Here is a 20,527-nt window from a genome sequence, read left to right on the forward strand (position 1 = left end):
AAATAAACATCTGTCACAGTTGGGTCTGAATCAAAACTAATAAAAACACAAAATGCAATCTGTATCTTGTAGCTCAGGCTCATGCTCATTGTTAATGCCATCAGTTTATGGATCACCGAACTAACTCATGACCTAATACCAGTAACACATGTAAAAAAGGAGATTGTTCTAATTGACTCATGTACTTACGAGATCCTTCTAATACAATAGTGAGAAGTGTTTTGGTATGTTTCCTGCTCTGCTTGTCTGTAGCTTGAATAGTGTATTGTATTTCTTTGCATTCGGGTCTGCGTAGTACAGAGGAATCATTCACATAAAGGCTTCCATATTTGTCTTCTCGCCCTTGAAGTATGCTGACAGGGTAGCAGCTTACGTTGGGGGACAGTAACTTGTAGGTGATGTTCACACCACGGAATTTCATGCAGTTTTCAATACAGATTTTTCCTATCTAGGCTCAAACAGCAACAAAGAAGTCACAAAGAACAGAAACAAAACTGTACATCAAAAATATTCTGTTCTTCCCCAAAATGTCTTAAAGAAAACAGAGAATAGTTTACCTTCCACAGCTTAGCATTTATACATGATTTGACATTTTACCACCAAAACAGAACCTGAACCACAGAATTATCTAGGTTGGTAAAGACCTTCAGGATCAAACACAACCATCCACCAGACCTGCCAAGTCCAATCACTAAACCATATCCCTTTGTGCCATGTTTATATACCTTTTAAATACCTACAGGGGTGGGGACTCCACCATTTCCCTGGACTGCCTGTTCCAATGCCTGACTGCTCTCTCCATGAAGAAATTCCTTATAATATCCAATCTAAACCCTCCTCACAACTTGAGACTGTTCCCTCACGTCGTATCGCTTGTCACCCAGGCAAAGAGACTGACATTCACCTTGCCACAGCCTCCTTTCAGGTAGCTGTAGAGAGCAGTGAGGTCTCCCCTCAGACTAAACCCTCATTCCCTCCTCGAGCTCATTTTCTAGTCCCTTCACTAGCTTTGTTGCTCTTCTCTGCACATACTCAAGCAACTCAAATATTCTTGTAGGAAGGGATGCAAAACCTGAATATTTGAGGTGTGGTCTCACCAGTGCTGTGTACAAAGGGACAGTCACTTCCCCGATCCAGCTGGCCACACTGCTCCGGATGTAGATCAGGATGCCACCGGCCTTCTTGGTCACGTAGGCCCACTGCCAGCTCAGGTTCAGCTGGCTGGTGACCAGCACCCCTGGGTACTTTTTGTGCTGGGCACCTTCCCAGCCTTTCTTCCCTGAGCCTGTCCTGCTGTGTGGGGTTGCTGTGAGCCAAGCACAGCCCCCAGCACTAACCCTTGTTGTACATCACGCAATTGGACTCGGCCTGTCCATCTGGCCTATCCAGATCCCATGCAGAGCCTTCCTGCCCTTAAGCAGAGCAACACTCATACTTAACTTGGTATTGTCTGCAAACTTGCTGAGGGTGCACTGGATCCCCTCATCCAGATCACAGATAAAAATGTTAAATAAAACTGGCCCTAGGACCGAGCCCTGGGGAATGACAATGTTGCCCAACCACCAGTGGACTGAACCCCATCCCCTACAACCCTCAGCATGGCCACTCAGCCAGTTCTTCACCCAGCCAACTGTACCCCAGTCCATGCATTGGGCAGCCAGCTTCTCCAGGAGACTACTGTGGAAAACAGCATCAAATGCTTTACTAAAATCCAGGTACACAACATCCACAGCCTCAGCTACTAAGCGGGTCCTTCAAATATCATTTATCCTCAGTAAAAACAAGAGGCTAAGGATTACCATTGTCTTCTGATGAACAGTGGAAACAGTAGAAAATTTGGCCCAGGGACTCAGCAATATTTGGTGCCTACTGCTGGTGGTAGGTCACGTCCAGTGAGAACATAACCCTATGATTTGGGAAAGTCTAGGTTCAGTCTCTGCTCTGTCCCAGGCCGATCTGTGAGAAAAACTTTGGATTTGCTTAAGAAAGCAAATGGTTCAGTGTGAACAAAGCCGAGATTCTTTTCAAATAAGACAGAAATAGAAATTGCTAATGCATAACTTTTGTAATAGCTACAGTCAAAACTTTCTGGCCAGCAGAGCTTTCTGAAAGCCTTAAAAGGAGAAAGGAACTCATTGTTTCCCATTTGCAATTTTTTAAACATTTTCATCTAAAAATGAAAATATGTGGATTTGCCATATATGAACTCCTGCCTGCCAGAATATCTATGCTAGAGCACTCTTCAGTCTGAAACAATCTATCTAAGCAGCACAGGAATGTAAAGCCCTGTCTCCTGTCCAGCTCCTACAGGAACTGATCCAAAACTCTTTGTTTTTTCCATTTACTGGAGTGGGATTCGGATCAGATCCAGACAAACTGGCTTTCCTTGCAGAGAAAACCACAATGTGAAGGGTGGGGTATTATTTAAGGAGATGTGGTGATGGATTCTTTTCAGAGGCTTCAGTTAAGATGTGTTTGAGCATTTTTATTCAAGATAGTAAAAAGAAAAAAGAAAGTTTTTTTGTTTGTTTGTTTGTTTGACTAAGCCCTCTTCCTATGAGCCTGGACTATTTAGTCTGAGAGGAAGCTCTTGCAGTCCTAGAAGCATACTCTGTCATGGGATAATCCTACTTCATCCAACATTTCCCTTCACATGCTAACTGTTCACTTGGCACCATTTGTTTTGTTGTGTTTTTCAGTTTTTGGCATTTTTATTTTTCTTTGGTGTACAGGTAGCATACAAAGACTACTAATGCAAGCAAAAGCTAGGCCATCACTGGTAGTTAGCTTCCATGCTGTCTTCTCCTGACAGCATGCTGGGACTGGCAAGACAAAAAAGAAGTGAAGACAAGACTGCAACTCTTCATGAATTCTGTCTACACAGGTTCCATCCAGTACCACGTCATCTTAGGTTTGGTGTTGCATTGCAATTGGCACTATTTTGCAACTGTTCCCAGTGATGTTGCTTTGATGCAGTAGAACACAGTTACATCCCATGACATTAACCTTTATATAGACCAAATAAAAATTGACCTTTCTTGCTGTCTACTCTGCCATAACTACTTTGTCCAGGCACCCTTTTACCAACAAAAGTTTCCTGCAAATGGGATGGATGTAACATAAATTTAGAGTTCCTGAAGAACAGATTTTCCTTATAGTAGAGTGGGGCCCAGTTTTGCTTTCTTTTTATCACTTAACGGGAAGCTAAAAATGCCCCTCTCAAACATTTTCTGCAGGAAAGAACAGTCTTTCCCATTTCTGACTGGTTTTTGATGCAGTTTTTAAGACACACAACAGTTAACACAAAAATATCATTACCAGCAATAGGAATGGAAAAATCCATCTTTTGAACTTCAAAGTTTAATAAAGTCTGGATAATGATAATGTTCCTCTTCACTGAATTCCAGGGACATTTAGACATATAAGCTCTTTAAAAATCTCAGCTTATATTATTCATCATTTATCTCAGTAAATGTCAATAGGGCTTTAAGTCCTTTGATAAGTTAAATGCCACTGGGCAAGCCTGTACCATCAGGCCATGCTTCTGTTATTCAATTCATTTAGCTGCTCAAATAGACAAATGGCATCAGCCCAGCAGTTAATCATTTCTTCACGCTCTTGTGTTTTCCTTAGGGCAAGAGACAGTTCAGCCTTCATATTGATTTGGCTCAGTACTTTTCCTCACTGCTTTGGCACATCACGGCTAATTATGCAGACAACTTTAATAACGTGAAGTGCTGGGAACTAAAATGCTTACATCGACTTGTACTCCAAACCTGACCACACTGTAAATTCAAATGCAATCTCAAAACTAAGTGGATGATACTAACTGATCAAGAAAACCATCTTCAGAGCCAGAATAAGTTTTCCATTTTGCTGGTCAAGAATCAGAACAAAAATCTCTGTGAATCTGCATGTAGGCAACACATCGATCTCCTACAGACTTGGGAGTTCTTCATGGAACAATCTGTTTTTCCCAGCTACTACTGCCACCCAGTGAAACCGCATGGCTACTGTAAAGTGTCATTTTTTCCAGAAACCCTAAAAATCCATGTCAAATGTTTGACTGTCCTGACAACACACCAGACTGGTATCTTTAAAATGTTAACATGGTTTTGTTCTACTGTTATGGAACTGAAAAATAATATATATTAAGTCTTGAAAAAAACACATTCAGACAATTTAGGGCATGCACAGATAAAAAATGGTTTAACCAAATTTAATTTGGACAACAGAGAATTCATTCATTAATTCATAACGTTTTTGTATGTATGTACATATTTGTAATGTCTTCTTGTATATATATACATGCACACATAAAAAAGGAATTATTTCATATATATTCATGCATACCCAATAGTCAACTGTCCCCCTTTTTGCAATTACAGTCATGTTGTGACATGCATGCAGTTGGGAGTCATTATTAAATGATAAAAACTAGGCTATAAGTATCTTAAGCACCTCATGTTATTTCTTTTTGGAGGAAAACCACTGCTCTCATCTTATCTCCTTGCAACTGTTTTCTACATCAGTGAGAATAAATCTTTCAAAATCTAGTGCTACAAACAAGCAACTAAACCCTCCTAACATCACAGTTGTTGTGATCTGTGCAAAAAGCACAGTATGTGTTCTGAAATTTTTAAAAGACTGCAAATTTAGAAGTTGCAGCAACAAGGAATCACAAAGTGTCATAAAGCAGTTGTTTTCATAAGGAGCCCACTATGTGATCACTCAGAGGCTTTCTCATATTTAGACTATTCACTGTAGACTGTGGGTAAAATCTCTCTTGAATAAGCAGCATTTTTATTGGTCATGTAAGGCCTATTCTGCACTCTCAAAAGCTACCAGACCATAGTGCATTTCATCAGATTAAATATAAAAACATGATTTATACACAACTTTCCTTTTTCCTTCTTTTTACAACTAGCCAGAGGCTTCAGGATGAGTAAAAGTGAGTTCTTCCTTAGGAGACTTCTCATGAATTGGTTTTCTCTGCAATTAGGATTATCATATTTTAGTCTCAATCCTTCTCTCTGTTGCAAATACAGCAGTGGTATTACAGCTTTATTTAGTAGTAATATATACTTCTCAAGAGCTCCCTCAAAACAGCTCATCATTGATGTTTTTAATATTCACTTTCATAAAATTAATTATATTGAACTAGTTCCTTATTAATGTACATGTTCCACAGGAATTACATTGCAATTTTCACCTGATTAATGTCAACCTGTTAGAAGGTGTTTCTGGAAGGCATTATTAATGGCAGTGGTAGTGATTAAACTAAAATGAGGGTTAAATTAGGAAGCACATTAATTACTAACTAGCTATTATCTAGAGAAAAGCCATTAAAAATGCTAGAATATAGCTATTGAGCTGGGACTCAATAACTGGGACAAAGCACTTTTTTGCTGTTGACATTTTCCCACTTATTTATGTCTAAGACGCTAATGGCTGCCAGTACCTCTGATGATAATACAAGTCTCTATTTCTGTCAATTAATATTTTCACGTATGTCCTCTATTCTGCTATTATATGGTGAGAGCTAGTGTCCAGTCTACTCGATATCCACTGTGGCCACATCCAGCAAATTATCTTGTCATCACATAAAACAGCTACAAACAATGCTTTAACCATATGCCCATCGCAGAACACATTTGCATGTCAATTCTTGAAGAGTTCCTGAAAGCTATGCGCATTGCAAAAAAATGTAGAGAACAGCTCAGCTGTTCCACAAAAGCAAGCAGAAATAACCATGTAACTGCAGAAAATAAATAATTAGGAATGAAATAGTAGCAACAACTATGCCAGTATGTAGCTAAATCAGTAGGGAAAAGCCAGAAACAGTTTTAGAATTTCACATTTCATAATCTAATATGTAATTTCATAGTGTACCATGAAACACAGATAGCTAAACTTTACCTGCATACAAATGGGAGTTGGAATCGAGAAATAGAGCCTAGATTTCCTGCATCTCACCTACTAGTGATCTATCTACTATCTCTGACTCTAACAGAGTGAAAGTATAATTAAAGCAGTTCTTACTTGTGCAAAGCGTTCAGCATTTCTGTTCACTGTGAACTGGTAAGTTGTGTTTGGAAACTGAATGCTGACAGGGAGGATGGAGACATTGAAATGAAGCATCACTGATCTTTCTGGGCCATGAAATTCTGTGTCGTTCACCAAAACATCCAGCTGGAAAGAACGATGCTCTGTGACTGAAATACTTTTATTCAGCACCAGTTCTATAAAAGATAAGATCAGTCTATTATAAACCAAAATCTGGGAATCTGAGAATGTATTTTTTGATACTGTACACCTCCCCCTTATCCCCCCCCCGGTTATATATATCAAAGTTACTCCTAATAGGAAATGAATGGAAATAAAACAATAAGGATTTAAAAAAAAAAAAAAAAAAAAAAAGAAAGAAAATGCAGTTCCATGGATTTATGCTGTGCTATACAAGATGTTTGAAGAGGTACTGAAAAGGTGATCTTCCACACTAATGACCATGTTGAGAATCCAACCATGGCTTAATCAAAACCTCTCACCTATCTGTACAATGAACATATAATCCCTATCCCAGAAATACACCATTTTTTCAGTACATGCTTAAAACCTCAGTGCTTTGCTTAATTTGAAATTTATCGGCTTTCTTTGGGTAAAATTTACAGAATACTTGAAAAAGTTAAATAACAACTGTCAATCATTAACAAACAACTTCTTTATTTGAAGAAAGAGACCTTACTGTACTCGTGTTGAGTTCCCCTCACTTGGCTGCCATTTGGGCTGAAGTGGATTTCATCAAAAATGTGCTCTACCCGAAATGTTTCATTTATCCATGGATCATCAGTAATGATGGTTCCTGTGTATTTCTTTCTGCTGCTTTCAAGAGGATAAATAGGTGTGGTGTCTGCATCACATACAGTTAGTGTTGCAAGGACAGTTCCCTGGAAGGAAATCATAAATGACATTGCTGACTGACCTTGAAAGCTTTCTTCCCTTGACATGTGCTTTGGAGATTAAAATACTGGTCATATAAAAATTTTTAACTTTCACTTAGGCCCACTTTTATTCAAATCAATTTTAAATTCAGGATACCAATATTTCACACTTGTTTGGTTTTGTTTGTTTGTTTTTGGTTTTACCAGAAAATATGTAGAAGCACTTTATTAAGCCAGGTTAGTGTTCACAGTCACTTTCAGGACCCAGGATGGGATAGTTTATCTGGCCTTCATGTTATTGTCACAGCAATCTCCACCTCAGTTTGAAGTTTGACACTCAGATAAATTAGTGAGGAGCCAAAAGAAAACCTCAAACTAGACTGTCCCCAGTTGTGCAGCTAGAGTACTCAATCACTTTTAAAAATATATATTTACATATACAATATGCAAAAATATTTATATATTTACAGATTCATAACGTATTATATGAAATATATTTATAGTCATAATGTATTTAACATGTATTAATTTTTATATTTTTTGGGTGTATATCACACTATGTATATACTATATATACACACTATGTATATACTATATATATACTATTTATACACACATGCACACAGAGTACATCATTATATTGTAATCTAATCCAAATACAATCCCAAACTTTTGAGGCAGGAACTGAGTGCACAGCTCTTGACTTGTGTTTTTGAATGTACTATATTACAGACATTATAAATATAGTACATTCAAAAATCAATGTTATTCTACAAAACTACTAAATAAGCAGGTAAGTAACACAGGTACTTAAATGACAAGGAAATTCATTCACGCAGGTCAAGCTTCACTTGAAATGACAAGTGGCCTGAATTGTCTGCCTTCTGCTTAGCTTACTAGATTGCTGTTTCCTACTCGATCACTGAATGCACACGTCTTTTAAAATTCTTCATTTGTAATGCTGTTATTTCAAGCTCATTTAGTTGCTAGAAAAGATTGACAATTTCCAAATAGAATAGTTTTCTTTCTACTACAAACTCACAGTGAAACCACATTCTGAGCATTTTGCAGGCACGTAATTTCAAAGACAGTATTTCAATTTATAACACAACTTTATGAGACTTTCCCCTTTTTCATCCAGATCTAAGTGAAACAAATGTAGAATTCTTCCAAAAACGTGAAAAGGAATTGCATTATGTCCAGGCAAACGTGGTAGTTGTCAATGCTTTCTGTAGTCTGGAGGTGGCAGCAAACTCCCCAAATCACTCTTTCCCTTCCAGACACAAGCATGAGCAAAACATACTTTGAAGGGAAATTTGACTGCAAAAAAAAAAATAAGGTTGCTGTTCTGAAACAGAAGTCCTGTCATGACAGATGCATCATTTAGGGCCATAAATAAGTGCCTTATCTATATCACTGATGTATTAAGTTTTCCGACTGGAAGAGCCAAAAGCCCACTTGTACTCTTCTCTACTGAAGCAATGTGTGTATTTGTACAGAGGCACACACAAAAACATCCAGGGATTCAGTCCATTTGAAAGGTCACCTTGGCACAGTACAAGAGAATTGGGACGGGACCATTAAAGCAAGATCCTGGCGCTCTCTTTTAACAGCCTAAAACTGGAAACGTTATCACCTTTGCAAGTGTGAAGTTTGTCTGCAGGGACAGAATCAACACTGCAGAAGATGAGCACTTCTCCTCACTTCTTAACACTGGTACAGCACCCTAGTAGCTGTTCTGAATGTGTTTCTTATATCTGATAAGGATTCTCACATGCACCTTTTCTAACAAACTCAGTTTCAGTCTCTTGGGGGAAATTACCCTGTAACAAATACAGTGTAGAGCTCTATATGGAAATATACAATAAGCCCAACCACAGTCTTGGCAATGACCCATCCTGACCTCACAAATTGCTCACATTTGTTTACATTGCTCCTTCCTGACCCAAATTGTTGTTATTTTGGAGTCTGAATAAGATATAAGAAGGGAGGTGTGGAAGAATTCTTCAGCATCACCATTTTACAATCACAGCTCTGAAGAGCATGGTGTGACCATGTGCTTGACGCCAATAACCCCACCTACAACCACTGTGCTCCTTCTTCAGAGACCAGATCAAGGAGAATATTACCTCTTTTCTGTTGAACTCCACGACAGCATCTGCAGTATCAGTGCCATTAGGAAGGAAGGGAGGAGAGTCATCTTCATCTAACACATTTACCAGGAAAGGCACCTCAACCTGCATTTCCCTGAAGCCCTCTCTCACGGTACATTTGGCAATCAGCTCATATCTCTCTCTCTCTTCTCGATCTAGGCGCTGTGTCACGCTCACGCCAGTCGTGTTCTCATTGTATCGAAAGGGCATACCTTCAGCTGAAAAACATAGCCACAGTATAAACGGGGACAATCACTTCCTATTATAGGACTCTGTTTTCTTCTGTAATATTCTTTTACATTCCAGTAATCTATTCGGACATTTTGACTGCATGATAAAAGGCAGAGTCAGAAGTGAAACAGAAGAAAGTTGTGGGGCTATATTAGGGTAGACAGAAAACACAGAAGATCCTACACTTTAGAAGAAGCACAATTTAAAGCTCAGCATATTCCAGATCTGCTCTTGCCACGTGAAAACTTCTAAAACCAATCTTTTCCTTAGGGAAAGAGACAGTCCTCCTTCCCATCCTTTCTGTATAATTCAAAGGCAAAATCCTCAGGCTCAGATCACATTTGCAAGGGAATTTCCTTTAGAGAATCAACGTAGCCGATCTACTACAAGAGATATCTTAACAGTGCAGCTGTTTGCCTTTATTGCTGGGACCCAAAAGATTCAGTTCCAGTTTTACCTGCCAGCAGTTTGTAGGAAATGCTGAGATTCTGACACAGATGATGAACTGAGGGTAACTGGAGCTGATGAAATGTGCCAGGTGGTTTATTCTCCTTGATGTGAAAGGAAAGATCCATTTCCGTGAAGCAAAGCTGTCTTGCTGTCAGTGAACTACAAGCTGGTGCAGTAGCATTGATCAAGGAGAGGACAACTGTCGTACGAGTAGCAGAGTCACATTCCTTCTCTTGGAAAGGGTGGGATGAAAGGAAGACATACAGCATCACTTTTGATAATGTCATCCAGTTTCCTACAGCTTCAGAAAAAAACACACCAAAAGAAATATTTTATGGATGACAAGCTGTTTCTTTTACATTTTTTAATGTTCTAGCCCATTATTCCACAAACAACCGCATAGTTCTATTATGTAACTGAAAAAGTCTTGAATATATAATCTGCTGGTTCAACAACCTTAAATTTTAATCCTAATAACTCTAGAAAGCAAAAAATCTATAGGTGTTACTACTCATTTTATTATATAGAACATCATTGATTTGTATCAGTGGTTTTGCCTGTGTAAGACACTGACATACAGTAAGCCACTACTAGTAATCAGCTTTATGATAGAGCTGTTTTCAAAGGGACCAGAGCAGAGTGGGGTTGCAATAGGGAAAAAGAGTGTGCAAAATGGTAACAAATATTGAGGACAGACGCACAACTACTAACTGTCATTTAAATAACAGTGTTTTGTGAATTTATACCAGTTGAGGATATGGATCAATTTGTTTATGTTTAGAGGACAATCTGCTTCATCATTCTGGAACAGAAAGAGCTGGTCAAAAGATAACTGACATTAAAATAAACCCATGACATCTACAAACACACACTTAAGCCTTAATTATTTTGATTACCAGTGTTTGACTACAGACAGAATGATAGTATCTGTGACAGAGCTAATTCACTTGAAGATTTTATAGGTCACTATGATGTGAACAAAACAAGAAACCCCAAGACGCCCAAGTTCTGGATAGCTATTCTTCCCTTGCTCAGTTACAAACAGCTATCTGGTATTCACAAACACCAAGTACCAAAAATGCAGTGCAAATGGGTGAGATAATAAGCAATAAGCATGAAAAAAATAAAAACAGTAAGTGCCTGAAGTTGAACATTTAAACATCAAGGCACCCAAATCAAAGGGTAGTGTTGATATATGGCCCTTAAACTCGACAGTTAGTACAGACTCTCCAACAGCAGAATTTCTGCAAGTGATCACAGCAGTTGGCCATTAGCTCCTCACCCATTTCCTCCTCCACCATCTAATGATATCTAATTTCCTCATAGATTAAAATCACCAAAACCAATTTACTGCATAAAAGAAAAGGAAAAACCTAGGATAACTCATTTCTGTAGTTCAATAATAAGCTTCTTTAACTAAACCAGATCTCCAGAGAAAGAGAGGTACACATAACTACTTCTTCCGAGAACTATTTAGTGTTACATGCAAATTAACTTTGTGAATCCAAGTTACAAGACTTTGAGGGCTGTTTATGAGAGTTAGAAGTAAACTAACTGCATCAGTCTGGACACTAAGCACCCAACACTGACAAAGTGGAATTGGCTCAATTTGCACCAGTAGCTGAACAAATCGCAAATCTCAGTGTAAAGCTGGGGCTAATTGCAGCTGTGAAATGCAGAAAAGTGATTTGATGTAGTCCAACATTCCCACTGTATTGGAACCTGCAGTGAAAGCAACTGGATCCATCCCAGGTTAGCATTTGATTTAGTATGCATCTTCTTGCATTTGCTCTGGGTTTTGTCAGTTCTGGTTCCTCATTTAAAAAAAAAAAAAAAAAACACACCTTTTATCAAATTCAGTGGTCATAGGCTGATTGGTAACTCTCATGACCCAAACAAACTTTCCTTTAACAACAGATAATTCAACAAGGAAAGCTAGTCTTGTACTTACACAACATGTTAAAGTCTTCTCTATCTATGCTCCTGCTGAGGTAGAGAAGTCCTGTTTTTTCTCTAATTTGAAACCAATGATTTTCATGGGATCTTGCTCGAGAAATGACAAGATTCTGGCACAGATGAAAGTGAGCCGCTTCTCCGTGTGAGTCCCTCAAGGCATGGATGCGCAGGAGCGGTGTACCTGCTGGCTGATCAATGTAGACGTTCTCTGAGTACTCTTTCCTGGGGAAGTACAAACCAAAGGAAGCTGCAAAGGAAGGAACACAACAATAGAGTTACTCGAAGTTAAAGGATTTTTTCATTAGCATTTGCTTAAGAGATACATTTCCAAAGAATTGAAAGCTTCGTTTTCTAAGGATCATAGCGGCATTAAAAAATATGAGAAAAAGACAGATCCTCATCTGGTGTAAATCAGTCTATTTTTGCTGCACTCAAGCCAGAGACATAAACTTCAGGTTTTTAGTGGTTATGTTCAAGTTACAACGTCATCTACTTTTTCAAAGCAAAACTGCCTTGCTGTAAGCACAGCCCAGCTTAAGAACACATAATGAAGTTCTGCTTGCCAGGTTTTACTTAAGTTCATATCTGTAGCTCTCATCTCTTCTTCCATTATCTCACAAATGATATTCAGAGAAGGAAAAAACCTCTGATGAAATCACACATGCAGTAAAAAAACTTCTGCTGCTGAGAGAAAACACAGAAATGTATCAGTGGCTTCCAAACCTTTCCTCAGATTACATAAAACCTTTCTTACATGAAAGTCCTTTTCTGGCACCTTTCTAAACAGGCTAGCATGATACTTTCCCCACAGAAAAAAGGACTTGTTTAAAGAAAACTAATATGGAAATTATATATAAGTACTTACATATTACCAATAGGAAAGCTCAGAACTGACTTGCCTGAACAGGGGCACCTATTTGTAATACAATGAATGTGACTGACTGATTCTTCCCTTTTTGTCCTCTGTCACATTATAGATGTTTGCATGTAGCAGGACTCAGCTGACCTGCCGTTGATGTCTTTTTCTTCAGCTAGTATCATTTTACCAGATCACTTTGCAATGGCTTCTCCACCCCTTTCCTATGCCTCTGTTCCAACTGTACAGTTTGCAAAGCTGATCACAGTAGAATAGGTGATACACATCAAGTGCACAGTCATTAAAAATAAGCATTAAAATCACTGCATAAGCGTGCTTTACTGAGGTGTCAGAAACACTAAAAAACCTGACAAAGCTCTGGATTGTATAATGGTCATCAGACAGGACTACTCCAAATTCTTAAAAAAAAAAAAAAAAAGCTCTGTTATGTTAAAAATAAGCAAGGTTGAGGTGATATTTTTGGAAATATAAAAGACAAACTAACAACTGTATCCACTGCAGCTGGCTGAAAGAGGGCTAGTATATTCTTTGGTTGCACAGGCAGGCCAATGATGGAATTAATCTCAAAGATTTCCTACCTGTATCTTCTGTACACAGTGATATTCATGTGCACTGAAATACTGGACCTGTCACCTTTGTCCTTCGTTTGCACTGACATCCTGTAATTGCTCCCATACAACAGAACACTTGCACTTTGCAGAATTTTGCAGCATCTAACGTGATTTGATAAGGAGTAAGGCCTATGAAAGGCTCACACATCTGCTGAACAAATGAAAATAATAACAATCTCCATATGGTATAAATACAAGAGTATCTTAGCTAAAATCAAGCCAGATATAAATGGAAATAATGGTAACACAGCAGTAAAACTGCGAATATAAAGCCAAAACATCTTCAAAACACCATCAGGCTGTAGCACTTACTTATTTTATATTATTATCAGACCCATATAGTATTCTGCTGAATGAAAAGGACCACAAACAAACTGCAAATGAGAGATGTCTAATTTCATTTGGAAATACCACAGAAACCACTCTACCTTGCAATGCTTCATGACATCAGTATGCCTGGATGCAATTACCTCCATGTGATTTACAGGACCCCATTAGTCATTCATACACTTTGCAGTATTTGAATAAAGTGGTAAAATGATTCAGTAGATGAATTTGCTCCAAAGTAATTAATTCAAAGAAAAGCCAACAATAATTTTGTGAGAGTTTTAGAAAAGCAGTTTAACCAGTGAATCCTGAAGCCCCCTATCTGGAAGAAAACAATTACTTCTGATTCTGGCCCCATCACCACCTTTTTTGCAAGTTGGATTCCTGAACATTCTTAATATATTTCAAATCTCTTTCCAGTCTTGCTGTCTATCTCAGTCTTCTTGGGTGCCGGAAAGGATGGGCAATCTGTACCACTAAATTCCTAACAAACAGGTTCATTAATGAGAGGGACAAGGTGATACCCAAACAGCAAGCCCAGCCCCAGTCCAAATGAATAGATTTCCTTGAGGTATTTTCTATAAGATTGTGATTCTACAGTTATGAAAATTTATACAATTATAGTCTTATAAAGAATTAGCAACAAGATGAAGAATTTTATTCCCTTATTTCTACAACTGAGGTGAAGAATTCTCATGTGAATGAGGAAGGTGTATCACAAACATCACGTGGTGCAAAGACTAGCACAGGAATATACAGAAAGGAGAGTATATATAAGCAGTATTGATCCATGAAGTGTGAAACTGCATCAAAAAAAAGGAAAAACAGTAGTAATTATTTCCTCACCTTAAAGGAGCGTGTTAATCTGTACAAGCACACAGACACAGTAATCTTGACTGTCTGTCTATACACTAAATGTAGACTTAATAGCAGGTAAAGAGCCTTCACCAAGATGTGTGCATGCAGAGTCCTGCAACCACTAGTGCACATAATAGAGAACAGTTACACTGGAGCAAGCATTTGGATCACACTGAAACTTTTGAAGTGAATCCCAGAAAAGACCCTGCTCGCATGGCTCTGGCTCTTCTCACAGAACCATCTTGGAGCACCTGAACTTGATTCCTCCAGCCACATTCAGCCGCTGGAGCCAGATGAGGGCTGGTCCAACGTAAAAACCTCTGCAACATTGACAATGTAAGCATCAGGTTGTTGGCACTGCTGGCTTTGCTCTTCAAATCTGGCTCTACACTACATGCCAGTGTACACAGTCATGTTTAACTTAAAGTACCTTAATAATTATTACAGACTTAAACGTCTAAAACTTTGTATGCAAGTACACACTAGTATCCTGACTCCTTGGAACTGACAAAAAAAAAAAAAAGGAAAGTATTTATGCTGCAGACTCCTTGAAATTCCTTGGTGTGTGTTCACAGGATCAGTCATCTCCGTTCTCAGAAAAACAGGGAAAAAGTCCTGTAACATAAAAATCTGATTTCTCTGCAGGTAACAGAAATGCAAAGCAGTGCTTTGTATTCTGAAAAGAAAGAATTCTGTCATAAAATAATTTAAAATTTGCATCCATTATTAAATTGACTTTTTTTTTTTTTTTCCAAAAATATAAAAAACACTTTAAGAAACTTGCTGCCCCCTTGCTAAGTAGAAGCATGATTTTTTTTTTCTCCCTGATTCAAACCTGAAAGCTGAAGAAATGGAATTCTATCAGAAGTGCTAGTTTTTAGTACAGAGCACGTTTCTACATTCAGGACAAGACCTTAGGATAGTTTTAAGTGACATCAGTGGATCTTAAATACTATCATGTTTTACTTTGAGAAAAGGTAATTCAAGTGAAAACATTTTACAGCAGTGTAGAAACTCGGATGCTTAAAAAATATATGAAATAAGGAAGTTACAAATTTGATTTAGCCATGTTACTGTTATTGTATACATCCAACGCTGCTGATCTTTAAATTACTGGGATTTTGTGAAGCGGTTTGTGCCACTTTCTAATTCCATTTCAAGCACTGAAAAGATGAGAGGTATGCGACAGACTGCCCAGGTCCCAACCACGCTCTGCATATAAATTTTTTGGGGGTGATTTTGAAAGAGACTTTTGAAGCTGAAATGTAGCACCCACTTCTCTGAGTGGTGTTCATTCCCTTAAGATCTAGCAAGTTAAAACCAGATCCAATAAACTTGCCATCTGGTAAATACACTACAGGAGGAAGAGGTTCTGATCCTGGCCCCAGTACATTGTGTCCTGAGAAGAAATCGATTCTGAAGAATTTCCGCAAGCTTCCTATGGAAGCCAGATGGAATTTTTATTGAATCTGCCATTTAAACAAATGTGAATTTAGATGGTTGAGCTCAAAACTGATGGTTAAAGTGCTTTTGCTTAAGAATTAAAAGCAGAGAAACAGTTCACATCATAACCTTGAAATACACCATGGGTAGGTTTTGCTGTGTAACATATATGATTAACATGCTATGCATAGAAGAAAGAGAGAATTATTGGAATATTTCAGCATGTCTAAATATTTTTGCTAACATAATTCTGCATCTGGCCTCTGTTCTGCAATCAGTGCAGAAAACACAGCAATCACTGATAGATGAGCAATATAAAATGATAATAGCATATCAGTAACATAGAGATGAGAAAAGTGATCGTGTTTAAGCGGATGTAATGCTACTGACTAATAGCTCCTACAGGAAATAGATAGAGTTATGACAGCATTTTTGCAGTTCAAGGAGAGAAAGCAGATAAAAATCAGAGTGGAGAAATCTGATTATATATACATTGAAGCCTTGATGTAAACAGAGCTCTTGAAATTTTGAAATAAGGCAATTTTTCATGTAGCTTTTTTTCCAATCACAAATGATTAGGTCAATAATGTCTTTTTGGAAACAAATTATGTTGTTTATTTTGTGTGTGTGTGTGTGTTTTGTTTGTTTGTTGTTATTTTTCTTGTTTTGTTTTGTACAAAATCTGTTGTAGAAAGCTTTGCATATTTTTTAAATTTTTTATGCCTCCCACTGCAGACATGAGTAGCACTGGTAGACAACTCTTGATGAAAACTATGAACACTATATAGCAACGTTACACTATTATCAACCATGAGGAGGAAAAACAATTTAGTCACAAAACGAGGAGGCATAAAGCTTATTTATTAGTAAATAGGAAGACTTCAGTGTGAAAGTCTCCCAAACAATGTTTGCAACCATATTTCAAGGTAAAACTGCTAACCTTGGATAGCTTGTTTTGAAGTGAATTATCCCAGTTACAAGCTTTGCTCTGGGAAAGGACATACTTTGGCAACTGAAAAACCATCTCAAGTCCATGTGGATGCTTGTATGTTTTCTACTGAATGAAAACCTTCACAATCTCACAGTGTCTGCTGGATTAACAGGCACTTAGAACACAAGCACTAGTTTTTGTCCTTAAGAAAATATAATGAAAAAAGCAAATCAGCAAAGTGGAAATGGAATGAGGTTTGGTTTTCACTCAGCAAGTAACAGACACCTATACAATATGTGTCTTGACAAAGTTTAGTCAGAGTTCCCCAGCATTTTGGAGGACAACATGACAATTTATTAAGAATGGAACAGACCTCATGCAATCAAAATCCCTCATCGAAAACTGACATGCATGTCAAAGAAAAAACGTACGTTTCAACGTAATGATAGCCCTATCATTGTAACGTATAGGAGATAATGATGTAAAAGATGAACATAGGAGTCTGCTGCTAATAATCCCCCATTTGTTGCACAGCATCAGATTTCAACAAGCAATTATCTGGAAGGTTAGTTTTGTGTTCCTGAAATAATTACCTTTACTTTTGATGAGTAGCCATTATGTTCCATTACTAGTATTAATATACCCAATGTTTGATACATCAGAGAACAAGAGCAGCAATGCACTTGTATATTTTAGATTAAAGGATTCACCCACTTAACACCATTCCAACCCCTACAGAATTAAGTAGTAAACTCACCCTTTATAATCCAAAAAGTCAGTCATTTAGAAAAAAGCACTATCACTGAATGGAAGGATAGTATGAAACAAAATGGCTAAAAACAACACTGTGTGGACTACATATCCTGGGCAAAGTATTCAGGACACTACGTGCCATTTAACGAAGGCTGATCAATCCCACACAAATAAAAATGCCCTCGCCAGCATTTAGATGAATGGCTCTTCAGCCAGAGATGGTTTAACAGAGAGAACAATCTCCACCTTTATGCAGGGAATCGCTCCAACCTTTCCTCCAGTTCAGCAGCAGGGTTTTAAATGAGTAACTCCTCGCTGCACTATCCATCACTGCACTGGGACTCACTTAAAAGCTAATCACAAGCGAAGAACTATTTCCAATAGACTGGGCAACACATCACCAGAGGTAACTGCTCAGAGAAAATATTCACCAGGGCAAAACATAACAATGCTTTGTTAATAAATAATAATAAATAATAAAACAAAGCACCCTAAAAAGCACCTCTGAGAGGGAACAGCCAAGGAGCATCTCAGGAGCTCAGCTAACATCTGCAGCTCATGCCAGAGCATGAGCTAACAGCTTCCTTTTTTAAGCCAGGGTTAGAGTCTCAGCGCCAGAAACTGAAGCACGTGGGGAAGAGCTCAGTGCATGCACTGCTACTTGCTCGCTGGTCTCCTCAGAGCCGGAAGGGGACACAGCAGCAGTGGGGAGGACCGCAGGCTGCTGCAAACCCTCCATGTGCCTGTGGAGCCACATGTCAGGGTGAGCCCCCCAACCCTGCCAGGTGTGCAGCCACCACTGAAGGGAGACTATTTTGCACAAATACAATTATTAAAATATTTGCCTGGTATTACACAGAGAAGTACAGTCAAATTCTGCCCTTGCTTCACTGAGTTGAGGCTGCAGCGTTACTGGCATCAGTATAAATCGCAACACATTCGAGAGTCACCAAAACAATGACAAATGGGATAACTGACAAACACCTAATTAACTAACAAACCATTAATGCAGCTCAGCAGCATGACGTTATTTATTTTTAGGTACGTTATTTTAAGCTAATCATTACAGAAATTGTAACAGATGTGATGTGAACCAGTGAACACAGGAAACTGTTTTAAAGTGAAAATGAAATGAATTCCTGCTTTGGAAAGCTGCTCTTCCGGATCCTAGGTTAGAGTGGACTGGGTAAGGATTGCTGTAGAGCTTCACACACAATATTCTGAAAGTACATTCAAATTTTACAGAGCTGTGTAATTGCTGTTTCACCTGTTGTGTGCATTTATTCGTAGCACATTTGCTACAGAAGGACAGAACAAATTTAAATGGCAGCAGTATCAGTGGAATACATGTGTTTTCCAGAATATGATACCTCCAGAGGGAGCAGGTCCTTGCAAAGTGATGGCAAACAGAAACAATACTTAACCAGAATATATTCCAGACCTGAAAAACTGGTCTGCTCTAAGTTAATTGCCTCCCGGGTGATTTTCCTCACCAGATTCCCATGCTCATACTGAAAACAAACCTGGTTTTTGGATTGAAAACAGAGAAATTACAAATATCAGATAGAAAACCTCAGTTGACCACTGTATTAACCTACCAATAAGGAAAAATGAGAATTCTACAAGACATTAATAAGATAAATCTGCCAAAAGCCAAGAGATCTATCTGACAAGAATGGTTTCTTACAGCATCAGATATTTTAAATATAAATTTTAAAAGGTCACGACAAAAGGCTAAAAGGCTGACCCTAAATTTGTCAAAAAGAAAACTATTCCAATGAAATTTCTGAGAATTGTCAAGATTTTGATTTTTGCTTCAATCCAAGACTGACAAATGTGTATTTTTCAAAAAGTAGGACTGTGACTCTCTGAAGTTCTACAAGTTCTCTCTGATGTCCACTTCAGACTGAGGCCAAACCCGGGCCTACACTTTCTTGTCAGAATCTGTATTTCAAGGTAAGCTTTAGAAAGTCATTTTTCAGCTTCTATAAGCACAAAAAAAAAAAAAAAAAAAGCAAACAAAAAAGCTTATTTTCTCTTGCTTTCTTGTGGTTTGTTATTATTTACTTTAGTAAGCAGGCACATTTTTGATGCTGCATTGATCTAAACACCAGTGATACTAAAACTTAAACCATTCTTTATAGAAACAAACATGCACAAAAAGCTTATGTAAGGGATTGCAGGGTTCTTGCAAATTCTTCAGATCCTGATTCTGTCATTCCTCATTACTTATGTGATTAAATAATAATGCTTTTTTTAATGTGGCTTAATTGCTTGAGAATAACTGGATATAATTTGGCTCAGTATGTGTATAAAGCTGAAATATAAGACAAGAAAACTGATGACTGTATTGCAGCATCAGTTACGTTAATAAATGGTTAATAGAATTTATTTCCATTGGGATGCATTTACAAGGAGAGTATAAAAATGAAGATGACTTTCATTTTTATACCATTTCATTTCAGTTCTGTATGGGCACAATTTGTCTTGTTACATACATTTGGACATCCAATGACTTCTCTGTATTTTACTTCGTCAACTAATCCTGAGTTCAAGAGCACTGCAAGGAAGATCTTATGAAGACTTCCCATGCTAAAAGCTGCAAAACTTGGGGCTTTGTTTGGCTTTGCTTACAGAAGGTGACAGGTAAAAATATTCACTTAATGCCTGTGAAGGTAGATTGTATATGCATACATACATAGATATATGTGTATCAAGATTATACTAAGATCCTAAAGAAAATATTTTTTGGATTATGAATTTGTGAAAATATACACAAGTACACAGAGCTGTATTTTCAGCCACTTTTTTTTTTTTTTTTTTTTTTTTTAATTATTCAGCTAGAACAATTTGCAGGACTACCTAGAGGTGTCTCAGTCTGTTAATATACATGGATGCAAAAGGAAAAAACAGTTACACTACAGTGTCCTTATAAAAGGCTTTCCATACAGCTCAGCAGTCATCTGCAGGATCATAAAGCTTACAATTGTAAACAT

The 20,527-nt window shown here is 37.9% G+C and overlaps 1 protein-coding gene across 1 annotated transcript in view; it reads right to left on the reverse strand.

Annotated features, from left to right (window-relative positions):
- Positions 1-20,527, reverse strand: part of RET (ret proto-oncogene) — a gene marked incomplete at both ends in the record, with an annotated part of 81,984 nt that overhangs the window by 25,911 nt on the left and 35,546 nt on the right. The window contains 6 exons of the mRNA XM_084290650.1: positions 190-448; positions 6,043-6,242; positions 6,746-6,947; positions 9,071-9,312; positions 9,783-10,076; positions 11,727-11,978. Of these exons, the coding sequence (XP_084146776.1) occupies positions 190-448; positions 6,043-6,242; positions 6,746-6,947; positions 9,071-9,312; positions 9,783-10,076; positions 11,727-11,978 (1,449 nt within the window). The remainder of the gene's footprint in view (positions 1-189; positions 449-6,042; positions 6,243-6,745; positions 6,948-9,070; positions 9,313-9,782; positions 10,077-11,726; positions 11,979-20,527) is intronic.

This window comes from Netta rufina (assembly GCF_964035555.1).
Source record: "Netta rufina genome assembly, chromosome: 7".
NCBI classification, from domain to species: domain Eukaryota; kingdom Metazoa; phylum Chordata; class Aves; order Anseriformes; family Anatidae; genus Netta; species Netta rufina.